The following is a 15,769-nucleotide window of genomic DNA, read 5'->3' on the forward strand; positions in this document are numbered from 1 at the left end:
TCAGGCAAGAAAAATAAATATAAAAAGTATCAGAACTGGAAAGGAAGAAGTAAAATTGTCTCTATTTGTAGATAACATAATTTCATATATAAAAAAATCCTAAAAACTCAGCTAAAAGACTGTAAGATATAATCAATGAACTCAATAAAGTTGTGGGATAGAAAATTAACATTTAAAAATAAGTAGCATTTCTCTACATAAACGATAAAGTTTCTGGAAAAAAACTGATCTCATTTACAGTAGCATCAAAAATAATAAAATAGTAATACACTTAAGGAAGTGAAATATCTCTCCTATGAAAACAACACACAGATAAAATAAATCAGAGAAGACATAAATAAATGGAAAATATCCTGTGTTCATGGATTGGAAGAATATTGCTAAAACATGAATACTATCAAAAGCCATCTACAGATACAATGCAATTTCCAATCAAGATTCCAAAGGTATTTTTATTTTATTTTATTTTTAAGATTTTATTTATTTATTCATAAGAGACACAGAGAGAGAGCAAGGCAGAGACACAGGCAGAGGGAGAAGCAGTCTCCATGCAGGGAGCCCGATGTGGGACTCGATCCAGGGACTCCAGGATCACGCCCTGCACCGAAGGCAAACGCTAAACCGGGCTGCCCCCAAAGGTATTTTAAAGAAAAAGTATTGCCAAAATTTATACAGGAACACAAAAGATTCTTAATAGTGAAAGAAATCCCAAGGGGAAAAAAAAGAACAAAGCAGGAGTCATCAGTCTTCCTGATTTCAAGCTATTCTACAAAGTTACAGTCATCAAGACAGTATAGTACTGGCATAAAACAGACACATAGACCAATGGACAGAATCAAGAGCTCAGAAATAAACCCAAGAATATAAGTAAATAATATTTGACAAAGAAGACAAGAATACTCAATGGAGAAAAGATAGTCTCTTCAATAAACAGTTTTCAGGTAACTCAATATTTACATGGAAAGGAATGAAGGTGACCCATATTTTACACTACTTACAGAAATTAACTTGGATTAAGGACTTAAATATAAGACCTGAAACCTACTGTGATAATCTTTCTATAATATATGTAAAATCAAAGCAACATGTTATATGCTTTAAACTTTTACAGTGATGTATGTTCAATTATTTCTCAATAAAATGAAAGTAGAATGATGGTCAAAAATTATGCCTAAATTTTTAAAAACTCACTATAATAAAATGTGATAGAAGTTATTTTTTTGCCAATTTTGTCAATTTATTAAGTTTTAATCAGTAGTAAAACAAAACTATTTTAAATAGTTTCCCAATTATGTGTTTTCTAGGGTCTGATCAACACTAATGTATTCCTGAAGTGATTGGTTATGAGTAAATACTGGACTCACACTCCAGGCTAGGACGTGGACCAATATAAAAGCACCATTTTCCAGGAGCTCTATTATGGCAGACATTAAATAATCAAAAAATTCAACTACTCTTGAACATATGGTAATGTCTAAGCTTGGAAATCAAATCAAGGAAAAAACATTCCTGCACACACCATGTCAGAAACTGATCTCTACAGAAGTCTTCTTTGCCAAAGGCAGACCTGGGAACTAATAATGGTCAGGGCATGGAAAGCCGTGGCTGATGATATTCTGCATGATCTGATCCTACCACCATCTCCCTAAACTCATCTCCCATAATTCTCTGCCTTCTTTTTTCCACTCCAACTACCACAGCATCTTCTTTTTTTTTTTTTTTTTTTTTTTTAGCATCTTCTTGTTATTCCTTAAGTTCATCAGGCATGTTCTCCTGGTTTGGGGCCTTGGTGCTTGCTACTGCCTCTGCCTTGAATGCACTTCCTCTACCCAAGTAATACACACGGACACTCATATTTAATAACTTCATATAGCTCTGAAGAGCTATGAATGCATTAAGTTCACGTCTTATGAAAAGACTAGGTTATATGACTAAGGTCATTTGCAGTGAGGCGTCTGGCTGAGAGTAAAAGAGTAGAGACACTTAGCAAAGAGATCCGAGGAAATGAGACTATAATCTGCTCTGTGCTGCAGAAAGGGAGACAATGTTGGACATTAAACAGAAGAAGAAAGTATAGTCCAAACATGCCTCCATGTGAGGAGCTCCCAGAAGAGAGGAAAAGATTGAAGTAAGGATTACTATGGGGTGAGGGATGTTCCAGTAAGAAAAGGCCAGGGATAAAAGAGTACCAGGGGTGGAGGGAGATGAAAATCCTGGTCAGATGGAGGCACCTGAGTTCAGCATATTTTCCCTTATTAAAAATCTGTAATCCACTCTTATCTGTTTGGTTTGAAAGGATATCACCATGTTCCTGAATCTTAATAATGTTTGCGTGAATAGTCTAAACTAGTTAAAATCATATTCAACATTTTCTCCACTCTGTGAATTCTGTGAAAGACAAGAACCAAAGTCCTTCCTTGTTTCTTAAAGCAGTTCCTAAGATAACATGGCAAAGCAAAGAAGTCAGTAAATTGAGCCATTTGTAGTAAACATTTAAGAATTCAGAATACATACATGGGACTACTTAACCCTCTTAAAAAGGGGAAAAAATAAAAGAATGAAAGAAAATGTCTCCTAGGATTCTTTGCAATTAGGGTGAATTGGAAAGTGGTTCTTATAATTTCTTAAATAATAAATAATAGCAGCAAATACTCCTTAAGAGCTTATCATGTGCTCAGCATTATTCTCTAGGTGAGTTCCACAATCTTTCATTTAATTCTCACACCATTCCTAGGAGATGGATACTCTTATTAGCCCCATTTTACAAAGGGAAGAGGCACAGAGTTTAAACCACCTTTGGATAATAGCTCTGTACACCTACATAGGGTCTGGCCGAGAGCAAAGTGCTTTCAAATACAGTGTACTCTCTAGAAGAAAGGCTGTGACTCCTTAAACACAAAAACAGAGCTGCTAAAGTGACCACAGTGCTGAGGAACCAGACTCACTCACTGAACAAAACATGGTAAACATTCCATGGGCAGAAAAAGGAGACCTATAAAAGAAAAATTCTATAGAACATGTCCAAAGCTAGTTGTATGGCAAAACGGCAGCCTTTCTTGAACCCTATACACAGGCTTATAAGGAATGAAATTCATAAAAGCAAAGTAAAAGAGCTCCGAGGCCAGGCTGCTTGAGCTCTGAACGGAGTCCTTGGGTTCATGTCCTGATTTTTGCTACTTAATAATTGTGTGACCCTCTACAACTTAATTTAGTCTCTCTCTTCCGTTCCTCAGCTATGAAATGGAGCTGGTAAGTCTCTCTCTATTGGAGTTCACTGTGAGGATTAAATTAATGAATGTATGCAAAGTGCAAAATGAAGCTTTGGCATATAGTGAGCAAACAATCTCTTATTACTCTTATTATGATGACTGGGATTATTATTACTGAAGCAATGTAAGCAAGATATAAAATTCAATCCACATGAGATGTGAGAAACTGTGCACCCCACCACCTTAATCCTGCTTTGCGTATACATTGTTTATTAAGACCAGATACCATTTTCTAACTATGAGATTGACAAAAACTTGTTTCAATGATCATATGACATGGTAACAAGGATGTGGGGAAAAAGGGAACTTCCATATTTTGAGAATTGAAGTAGAAATTGGAACAGCCACCTTTAAAAGCAAGTTGACAACTTCTGATAAAGTAAATAATACATTTAAATCTGTGAGCCAACAATTCTTCTTATGGGTACATGCCCAGATAAATTCTCATACACATACATAAGAAAATAAATATATTTACTGCATAAAATCATTACAGCAGTAAGTAAATGTTAAGTACTCAAATATTGGCCTGGGAATAAATGGTGTATATTCATATATTGAAAATCACTGCAACAATTACACTGAATGAAGTATCAACATGATAGATGTTCAAAACACCTGACAGAGAGAAAAGTAACAAGCTAGAAAATGATATATACAGTATTGCTACCAATTCTGTAAATGAAAATCACAGGCAAAATAAGAATAACAGCTTATTTATGATCTTAAAATCTATGCTTTGCTAAAAAATATTCTCTATTTCCACACAAAGTAAACTTCTTTTAACAATATAAATGAGTGTCCCATCATGTTTCCCATGTTGTCAAGCACATTCATAACACTTGCTCATTTACTAACAGTCTGTTTATTTTGGTGAGCTCTTCATACATTTCTGTGAACTTTTCCCAAAGAAGTACCTTTGTTAGTGAGTGCCGGGTATCTTCTTTAAGATTTCTGGAAGTTCCAGACATATTCTCTCTATAAGGTAGTTACCACCTTTAGAGATATCTCAGGCTGATGTAAAAACTAAAATTGAGGCTAAAAGTATAAAAATCTTCCAGTTCAGAAGCTACACCTAGCTTTTTCCTAACAATAAAATTTCAAAATGATTCCTGTGTCCAACATTTTCAAAATATTTGCTTAGTTATTAGTGATGTGGTGATTATCGACCAGGCCAACCACTGACTTGAGAGCTCACTCTGCATTAAGAACCATGCTAAAAGTTTTACATGCATTATCACATTGAGTTTTCCAAATTTAAGATTCTATTATTAATCTCATTTTACAGATGAAGTAACAGACCTAGCAAAGACGAAGAAATTTATTTTAAAAAGCGTCAAAGTTAGAATTCTAATATGGCTCTTCTGGACTCCAACCATTTTGCACATTGTCTTCTAAAATCTACTTTTTCTCCAACAGCATTATTAAAACTGACAAACCTTTTTCTTTGCCTGTGATTACTGTCCTCCAACTAAATTAAACTAAATTAAAGTTTATCACTATGATCATCATCTACAAAATAATTTCATCTAACTTACTTTTTTCTTTATCTTCATATAAATAAGAAACAACATAATCTATTTTCTGCCACAGGTTCAGAATTTATATTCATTCTCAGTACAAGTGATGATGTAGAGAGACCTTGATTTAAGAAGGCTAAATAGCTTTTTAAAGAATTCCAATCAAAAAGTCATTTTATTTTTTTAAAAGATTTTATTTATTTATTCATGAGAGACAGACAGAGAGAGAGAGAGAAAGAGAGAGAGAGAGAGGCAGAGACAGGCAGAGGGAAAAGCAGGCTCCATGCAGCGAGCCTGATGTGGGACTCAATCCCGTCTCCAGGATCACACCCTGGGTCGAAGGTAGGCGCTATAGCACTGAGCCACCCAGGGATGCCCAAAAAGTCATTTTAAATGGCTATAAATGCTTACTGTTTTTTGTGAAAGCAACATAAAATGTTTTCTATACTTTGAATAGGGCTCACCCTAAAAATGTTTAAATGTAAGCAAGGAAAATCATCAAACTCTATTACATCTCTGCAGAGTAGAAATTTTTCTCTCTTGAGTATTTTATGTATTCATTGTAGAATACATATTAAGTGTTTCCTAAGAGCAAGAAACCATTATGATGGTTACCTGTAGATCTGTTTAGAGGGGATATCCATTGATGATTAAGATTCTACACTTAATGCAAAATACCTTATATTTTTTTTTAATTATTTTGTGTCTCTCTATATCTTGCCTGTACAAGTATATTATACTTCCTTGAGGGCAGGATTTAGGTCTTATACTTCTCTGTTATTCACAAAACCATCTGCATCCGTAATCAGGACTCAATAAATTCCTATTAAACTGAATTTGATTTTACTCAGCATGAACACAAAAATATGCCTTAGTTGATGCATAGTGATATATCTGAACATATTTAGGAAAGCTATCTTTTATACTATAAATGAAATTGGTTCCAGACAGAGTATGGGTTAAAATAACTGTGGGCTGTGATAACAAGCTGCTTAAACACACACACACACACACACACACACACACACACATACACACACACGTTTTGAATATATATGCTACAAATGCTAGAGAAAATTTAAATTAACATTTGGTGGTATACCTAAGATTGAACTCTATAGAAAATATTATCCATTCCAAGTACTTATGCATAATTTTCTCTAGTTAATTTTATTTAGTCCCTCCTTTGTGCCAAATTCATATATACATGTTAGTTTAGACCTTGTATAATAACACATTGTCTTCTCCACCGCACACCTGAAGAAATGGAGGGTAGGGATATTAAAACTTAGCTTTGCCCTATGTCACAGTAGCAAGTCATAATCCAGTACATGACACCACACCTCCCTATCTTTAAACACTTACTAGGCAGAAGACAGAAATAGTCCTTACCGCCTGGGCTGGTTCCAATTACTGTATGCTGCATTTTGAAGCTCACTTTCTTCTCCCTCTCCTTCTTCTCGCTCTGGTAGTTCTGGAATGTCTCTGTCAAAAATTTACACAGTGAATACTCCAAAGTCCTAGTAAAACCATGCAAGTTTTTCATATATATATTTTATTACCGATTTGCTAAAAATGCAGAACTACTTTATATTTTCACCATACTTGGCCAATTTCACATTAAGGGGGGAAAGAAAACCTGATCAAATGAAAATAAAAACCTTACATCAGAATCAGTCTAACATAATTTAGTCTGGAGATACAGCTGAATAGTAAGGTTGTTCGGTAGTCTGTTTCCTTCCCAAGGAAACGTGGAAGAATAAGGAAAAGGAACAAGAAGGGGATAAAATGCCCGCATTTTAAGGAAAAATCTTCAACAAGTATTTCTTAAACACAATATATTAAAAGATAGAAGAACCATGTGGGTTATAATTTTGTACAACCCTGATTGATCCCTGCCTTGAAAGAACTTATCATCAAGTGAGGCAGAAATTTAGCATCTCTGCTTCCTAAGGATGGGCCAACGTCTTCCCTTCAGGAAAGACAGAAAATGCTGAAATTCCAGCTTCAGTCCATCCAGAGGGGACACAAAGAATACTTCTTTCAGGAAGCAGTTAACAATGTCCCTGTATTCAAGGTCACTTTCCAATTTCTGTAGGAATTCAGATTTTGCCAAATGCCAGGCATGTAACAAAATGTGTCCAGTCTGTTAACTAATTGTAAAATAAACTATAAATAACCATATTGCTAAATGTCTTGTTTTTCTGAAGGTATACTCTGCATCAATGAGTGACACTGTAAGGGCAACAGAGGATGCTTAAGTCAATCCTGGTGTGTCCTTGTGCTGTTAGTTAAACTTGGTTTTCTAAAGATGTCTTTTGAAAGTAAAGAAGGCTATAAAATTATGATTTAATAAATGTTTGCAATTGATTTTTATAGGAATTGAATAATCTAAAGAAAGTATACGCTCAAGTTAGGTCCATTCTCCAGTGACAGGAATACTGAACTCTGTCAACCTTTAGAGTGAAGATGGGATGAGAAGTCACAAAATCCAACAATTCATCTGTGTTTGAATATGTTTCACAACATCTTTGGAAAGCAACAAACTGTCCAGGCTCTCTTTGAATGTGTCCTTCTTCCTTTGACCTAAATATTAGACTCTTGCTTTTCAACCATTCAGAGGAAATCTATCTGCTGAGCTATACCACCCACTATTGTATGTTTAAATTCCTCTCCAGTACAAAGTGAGGAACAAGGTTCTGAATGAGGCTGGAACCCAAGAGTTGAAGCATGACCGTGGGACAAGACTTCTGGGAATAGATCCAAAAAAGGGGTTTTATTTTATTTTTTTCCAAAAAAAGGGGGATTAAAAAGGATGTTAAGAAGCAGAGTGAGGACGAGATAAATTGAGGGAAGCTGTCCTCCAGAAGAGGAGGGCAGAGAGGTGAACACTAGGACAACCTTCGGGAAACACAGCTGGAGGGAACAGGACAAAAGAAGGTCTGGAATACAGACAGCAATGAGGACTTAGAGTGAGTTCCTAGAATATGCAGTGATAGTCATAGAGAAAGGGCGATTCTCATCTACCAAGTCCAAGCTGAGGGAGCTACTCAGAGAGACTCTCAGATACACTGGATCACAAGTTTCTGTCTTTGTAACTATGAGAAGACTCATATCCTGAATCCTCTGATATAAAAACCGCATTTTCTTCAAATGATTCTAGAACCCATGAATCCTCTCATCAACCCAGATAAGCTCCTGTAAATGTGTTGATCATCCCTTATCCAACTTAGAATGTGGTTTACAGGACTCAAGTGTTGTGTGTTCCAAAGAGCAAAATGGATCAGTTCTCTTCTCCTGAACTCTAACTGCCTAAGAACGAGTGAGACTTCTTTGCACCCATTTGACTGTTGACTACCAATGACATTTCTATCAACTCTAATAACTCACTCTACACATCTGCATTAATATACCAGACATTGGCACAAAGTAACACAGCGAAGTGACAGAGGTAAAATATGAATGGAGGCCTCAGCTTCCATACTATGCTGCCCCATATTTCTATACTGGGCTTGTGCATTTCTTTCTTTGAGTCCAAAGGGTAAGAACATGGAACCTGACTGCTTATATTCTCATATTAGCTCTGCCAATTATTAGCCATGGAACCTGGACAATTTACTTAACCTCTCTGGTATAGATTCCTCTTCTATAAAATGCAGATTGCTTTGTTTTGAGGACCGTTATACTAAAAGCAAATATACTTTCTCTGCAGTGAAGCAGGTGATCACTGCACTGTCCAGTCCAGGCCATTCTCCTTTCTATGCTAGGAGGGAGGCAGTGCTGAAGTAGCTGTTTCTCTAATTACTTTTGAGAGCTTTAGAACTTAATAGGAATACAATGTTACCTTGGCATAGTCTATGCTATTTGAAATATTTTAGGGGGATACTGAAATTACTGCTTTTATCAATTTGACAGGAAGCTACAAATCATTTCATACCATTAAGCCTGAGACAGAAATTCCATGCTCAGAGAGGAGCATGGCTAAACTCTGTACTTGGTGAAGTGAATACTCCTTCTCCTGTATAATTCATGAGGACCCAAGGCCTGTAACATCCTTTCCCTTAAATACATAACATATCTTTCCCTTCCCCTAGCACTTTCCATATTACTGTAGTCATCAGCACTTTACAGAGGAAACAGTGATGCCATATCAAGATACCTGTGGAGTCATGGACATCAGGGTGTTCTGGGATGTTCTGACACCCCCTATGGAATGGTGGAATTCTTCTGAGAACACCCCAGGATGTTTGCAGAGCCATCTTTTCTCTAGCATGCTTAAGGAGAAATCTGGTACTCAGTTGCTAATGGAACTGAAAAAAACAGGCCCAGGGCTGAGAGCATAAAATGCTTCATTCTTCATGGAAAAGCAATTTGACAGTATTTCTCTCCTTGTGCTGAACTCTGTTAGCAGTAGCATCAAAATTTAGTTCCTGCCTTTCTTAAGGGGGTAAAAAAAACCTTTATCTGCATTAACTATTCTTAATAAATTCTGCGTCAAAAGCCTTTAAAAAGCCATGCACTGTTTCCTACCATGCATGTATACACAGATGCTCAGCTCTCCAAAAAAGAAATAACCATTAAAAATGTATCTGAAACTACATTTATGTTAATAAAAAAATAAAATTTCTGAATGTTTGAAAACATTTATGAGAGGAAAAACATGATACAGTATCATACAAACTGTAGGCCTCAGTAAATTAATGAAATAATATTGAAATCTGAGGTGAATTTTCAAAACTCAGTATGTTCAAAATACTAAACAGAGTGTTACAACTTAAAATGAATTTAATTTCTTGACTTGAATTTTCATGTATCTTCCACACTATATGATCATTTCTTTAAGGTTTTTTAAAATTTATTCATGAGAGACACAGAGAGAGAGGCAGAGACTTAGGCAGAGGAAGAAGCAGACTCTCTGTGGGGAGCCTGCTGCAGGACTCAATCCCAGAACTCCAGGGTCATGACCTGAGCCAAAGGCAGATGCTCAACCACCGAGCCAACAAGACACCCCTATATGATAATTTCTTAAGTAGTGGAGAGGTTGCAGTAAATATTTTCTTTTTTAATCTTGAAAGAGAGAAAAGGAAATCATTCTTTTTCATTTCTAGTCCTCCTTGACTTTGAATCAAAACTCTTCTTTACAGCTTGCTGCATCATTTGCTCACTGCAGCAGGTTTACTGCTTCACTTACCTGCCAGTATATGAAGACAAAACATCCAATGCCATTACTCCTCCCGGCTGTTGCCCCAAACTGATTTTGAACTCTTCCAAATGTTCTGCAGGCACATAAGTAATTCTGGAACAGAATACAATCCGTGAGGGAAAAAAAAAGGAAAGCAAAGTCTTGCCTCACAGGAAAAGATTCCATAGCTCACAAATAAAACTATCTTGTCTCTTCATCCCTGCTTTTTACAAAGCTCATTTAACCAGCTTATTCAGCAGAGAAAGGTTGGAAAGGTTAAAGCATCCCACAGGCAAAAATAACAGACTGAAGTTTAAATTTCTTACTTTAAATTTTAAACAATTAAACTTTAAAATGCTGATAAATTATGTGTTTATCAATAATCACATGGAGGAAAAAAGCAGCCTTATTTCAATTTCCAAATGAGAAGACTAATAGCAATTTTTAGAAAGATCTATTAATCCTGGGGCACTTGAGTGGCTCAGGCAGTAAAGCATCTACCTGGGCTCCGGTCATGGTCTCAGGGTCCTGGGATGGAGACCCCCTCGTGAGGGCTCCCTGCTCAGCAGGGGACCTGCTTCTCCTTCTCTCTCTCCCTCTGCCCCAAACCCTGCTCATGCTCTCTTCTCCCTTTCTCAAATAAATAAATAAATGAAATCTTAAGAAAAAAATATTAATCCTTAGAAAAATAACCATCGGTAATAACATTAATTTCATCCAAAGACTTTTGGGTTCCTTAGCAGGAACAAATTAGACATACAATACCAAAACACTCCCACATTACCTTACATTCTTCCATAATACATAATAAATTATGGGTACTAGCAAGTATATAACAACTATATGTCAGCTCTATCAGGCTATGAACCCAAAAGTCTGAAGTTAAACCATCATAAGTTTATGGGAAGACTCTCTTACAAATTTGTAGCAGCTCTATAATAAGTTATTTTGGTTTTAGAGAAAAGCCTGATGTTTACACTTGAGTGGTCACTTAGTAATTCAACGAGTACTGGCTGAATGCCTGTAATGTGGAAGGCACTAAGCAAGGTGGTGACTACAGCTATAATGTTTAGAAACTGATATTTGAAAGTTCAAGTTTACTGTTGTCCTATAAAAGGCTGCATAACTTGATATACTTGTTAAGTAGGCTCTCCCAAGATCTTCAATTTAAGGAAGAGTTAGGTAAGAGAAACACTGACTTACAAGTTGGTTCAGCACACTGTGCAACCAAAAAAAAAGTATGTATCAAAATTACACAATATAAAAATCATAAAGACTGTTAAACCAGTTATCCAAAACTTACCCACAGAGACAGTGACTACATAAAACCTTAGCAGTGGAGGGCACCGATAAAAGGACTGCCTTTTACGTCATAATAAGATCAGAATTATACCAGTGGCATAATTTACGGAGTGAGGAAAATAAACAATTTCAGATATATTGGTTATTCCATAAAAAACATTCACTCTATGAGGTCCCTTACATTTGGAGTCAGAAGACACAACTCTATTTGCTCATCAAGAGTATAATGGGAAGGTAAATCACCACCACCGAATCTCCATATCCTTAGTCACAAGAAGGATGTCACTCTTCATGAGGCTATTAATAGTAAGCAGAGTAGCATAAAACACACAGAAAGCAGTGCCTTACGAGGGCATCAGCTAGCCTGGTTACACCTGATCCCTCTGGCAGACTCTGTGGACCCCGGGGAGTCTCTTCATGACACTTTTACCTCAACGACCAAAAAATAAAGCAGAAAGCACAGTTCAGAGGGTTCAGGAGTAAAATGGGAGACAGAGTCGCATTCTAATTCTGGCCCTACTTAATTTATTCATCTATAAAAACACCTTCTCTCCCCTCACCCCCGGCCCCCACCCCCCCAAAAAAAACACCTTCTCTATCGTGTTAAAATACATTGAATAGTAAATTTGAATTTACCCCTTTCCCTCTTCCCAAAATAAGGAGTAAAAAATGTACAATACATTATGTCAGGAAGATTGATTCCATTTTATACAAAGATAAAGAAAGATAAACCTAAAAGTAAGAAGCCCACTCAAGAAAACTGGTATTGGGGTGCCTGGGGGGCTCAGTGAGTTAAAGATCTGCCTTTGGCTTAGGTCATGATCCCAGGGGTCCTGAGAAGGTGCCCAAGCCTGTTCAGTAGGGAGTCTGCTTTTCCCTCTCCCTCTGCCTCTCCCCCTGCTTGTGCTGTCTCTCTTGCTCTCTAAAATAAATGAAAAAATAAAATCTTTAAAAAGATAGAAAACTGGTTTTATTTCTGAAGATTCAATAAAGGTAAAATCATATAAATTAAAGCCAGGAAGAGGTGAGGGGGAAGCTAGAGTACACAAGCAAAGAGAATAATAATCAGCCCAAAGTATTATATTTTAAAAATGTTTTTAGAAGGAGAAAATGTTTCTATCCCAAACAATAGCGAAAATGAAATTTTCCTCCATATATATTGCCCCAAATTTTTCCTCCATATTTGCCCCCAATTTTTCCTTTTATCAAGGGTAGGAGACAGGGAGTTTTACAAATATATTTCTGATAGTTTACATAACAGTAAGAAAGAGGAAAGAAAGAAGTTTTCACAAATATAACCCCAATATAGACAGTGAGGACACCAGAACAAGATTCCCACAATGCAACAGCATGTGCAAAGCGAGTCAAATACCCACCTGGTCATAAGGCACACAAAACCTCCGCATCACAGAAAGGACACCAAAAATGAGTTATGAACTGAATAAACACACCCAAACAGCTTATTTGAGAACTGTATTAAATATTCTAAAACGTAAACTAACCTTTGGTTACAAATGGAGTGGAAGGAAGAAAGAATTGCATTAGTGATGTTGAAATGTGATCCGGCTGTTAATCCAGAGACCGCGCCTGCATGTGCAGGCAGGATCATTCCCCACAAAGAAGCCTGAAAGCTTAGTAGTTGGAAAACATGATTTTCAAATGAGTTCACAATCATCAGCGCAATGTGAAAATGTAACAATCTCATAGTTCTGTTGGGATTTACATTCTCATATAAATGAAGAAAAGAAAGCCAAAACGTATACACTGAGTCTATATCTGGATCTTTCCCTGCAATGGGAAGTTACAAAAGCATGAAATGGTTTTCACAGACAAGTTGTAACACACAGCCATAATGAGCTTTTGAATCACCAATACTCACACATAAAAGGGGGCTCGATCATCAGCAGGTGCTGTAGAAAATCTAGAATGTGAAGCATACGCCACGGCATCTTTTTACAATGGTGTTAACAAATGTCAATGTCTTGTGCGGAATGTGAGATGCATACATATGTAGTTAAAAGTGGGTGCTCCTGGTTGTTTTTTTTCCCCTTTCCACCTCCCTCCCCATCTACACCTCCCCCAGAAAAGCATCTGCTCTTCACTAGTGTCTATAGCAGTGATTATTAACAAGCATGGAAAAATGTAACTGCAATCAATCTTTTATTCCTTGATCAGGAATTCATCCCACACTTTAGGTTAAGGCAGGTGAATTCTGATTCAGCTCAGTAATTATCTGGCAGATGTTAGAAGCAGCTGCTGCTAAGCACAAAACCCTGGCTATTATTACAGAAATATAAGAGCTCCTGGCAAGGTGGAGTGAGAAGTGAAACAGAATGCATTCTGGTGAGGCTTCACATCTGGTTTTCCATACAAAATAATGAAACCTGGAACTTAAACTGGCTGTTCTTGAACTCCTGAAACTCAAATTATCTACCCAGGCACGCATGAATTCACACACAAAGTTCCTTGCTATCTGTTGCAAACAGCAAAAAAGAAATTCAGTGCTTTGTCTTCAATAAGCATGCTTTTCTAAAACCAATCAGTTATGTAACTGAACCATTTAGTCTTTTTTTTAAGCCCCCTTCCCCCCACCCCATACACTCCTCCACTACCATACCACAGTATGCTAGGTTCATAACAAGAGACAAAGAAGAGTTGTGGAGGGAGCCTAGATCCAGGTAAGGACTACAAAGCTTAATTGGCCAGAGGCAATGTTATGGTACCATTCAGAGTAATGGAAGGACTTTGGGGAGAATTATTCACAGAGCTTTTAAGGTAATTCTAAACCTTCTGCTTCATAAAAGCTAGTGATAAGAAAAGGACAGGGTCAAAACACTTCATGCAAAATGCATGAACATACTACACAGCCCCGGTCAATCTTAATGGCTATTTAACACTTAACACACTTTTTCTGATAAAGTATTATATGATTTGAATTTCTTTCTACCATTTACCCTGTAAGTCAAACTATAACCATCTGGATCAGTCTTAGTAGGACACTCGAGAAGAAATCAATGTGTTTTGTATGTTTATGAATATGTGTGTTTGTGTATGTGTGCCCACACACAGGTGAGAATGTGGCTGATTGGCTAACTGATTTCCAGAGGAGGGAGAGTGCAGGATTTTCCTTCTTTTTTTAAATTTAAGATATTACCTTTGACTCCTGGGATCCTAAAGCAATAATTTATGAAGTTACCACTCTGATATCCTTAACAGTCTAAATAAAGCTACTGTAAGCACAAATGGGTCCATCCTCATGCTGACTCAGAAGGTGGGAAAACAAACAAAGCAAATGACAATAGCAATAGAAAGAATAAAAGGAGATAAAGGGCTTTGGGAGCTTGAAAAAGTACCTGACAACTTTCCTAGACTTGACAAGATGCCTAAATTATGCCAAATCAATGTCACAATGTTTTAGTTCGTGACCAAGTTCTAAGTGCTGCAGTACATTAGAACTGAGGGGGACGGCTAGATAACCAAGCACCGTTTCTGGTGCTCAGTGCCAAAAAGTGGGCAGGGAACCTGCATCAGTGCTCATAGCATAAGACATGCATTATCACGCAATAAATCAAATTGATCAGTTACCAGGCCATGTGCGTTTTATACTACATCTAAACTATGTAAGCTTAAAGCCTTGCAATAAAGGGTCCCCATGTGGGTCTGTATCATTCACCTTTGAAGCTAGAGGAATGGGCACTGGCCTGCAAGTGGTGAAGAAAGCTCTTAAAGTTTCTCTTTTTTCTTCGAGGCACTGAAATTTTCAATGTATCTGGACTCCCATTATTAAGTTGATTAAGGAACTGTCACAGGGTGGAATGATCTATTCCATTATATAAGTCACAAGGCCATGCAAAATTATGGAATCCCATTAAAGAAATTCTGCCCCTAAATAATGCTACTTTTGTCTAAGATGGCAAAATCCATCCATACATTTTTCTGCTTTTTATTGATGGCAGAACGAAAAACGGATTGTAAATATATTTTTTCTTACCTAAGCCCTAGAAATACATACTTTGCAAAAGAATAAAACAGAATGCAGTCAGTAAAATGACATGAATACAGCAAAGCTTCCCTTAACAGTAATCATTACATCAATTTAAGGTAAATAGTTTTTTCCTGAGCTCTCATTTTACTATTTTATCCCTTAACCATTGAATCTTTGTATTTAATGCATAATGCTAGAGAAAAAAGCCGAGCTATAACATTGATGAGGTGTGACAGAGTCATGAACTGATTTTTATGTTGACTCAAGAAATGTTCAGTGAGTGACTTAAAAAACCAAGCCACATATATAACATGCTTTTTTAGCACATTATGGGATTATGGGATAGTTTAAGCACTTCCTGACAAAATATCTTACATGATCTACAGTCAGACTTTACCAATATACCGGTGAATTCTCTTGGATCATGAGGTAGTTGACCAAAGGGTAAATTATGGGTCATACCAAGGCTATTCTAAATGATCTTTTCCATAACTGGCCATTGAAGAACTAG

At 36.8% G+C, this 15,769-nt stretch overlaps 1 protein-coding gene across 15 annotated transcripts in view; it reads right to left on the minus strand.

Moving 5' to 3' along the window:
• Window positions 1-15,769, minus strand: part of MPDZ (multiple PDZ domain crumbs cell polarity complex component) — a 165,842-nt gene that overhangs the window by 44,136 nt on the left and 105,937 nt on the right. For 14 of the 15 annotated variants that reach the window (XM_077911974.1, XM_077911972.1, XM_077911971.1 and 11 more), the window contains 2 exons: window positions 9,981-10,085; window positions 6,182-6,274 (listed from right to left, as the gene is read on the minus strand). In XM_077911974.1, coding sequence (XP_077768100.1) covers window positions 6,182-6,274; window positions 9,981-10,085 — 198 coding nt within the window. The remainder of the gene's footprint in view (window positions 1-6,181; window positions 6,275-9,980; window positions 10,086-15,769) is intronic. The other variant, XM_077911975.1, reaches the window with a different exon arrangement.

This window comes from Canis aureus, chromosome 10 (assembly GCF_053574225.1).
Source record: "Canis aureus isolate CA01 chromosome 10, VMU_Caureus_v.1.0, whole genome shotgun sequence".
Classification (NCBI taxonomy): domain Eukaryota; kingdom Metazoa; phylum Chordata; class Mammalia; order Carnivora; family Canidae; genus Canis; species Canis aureus.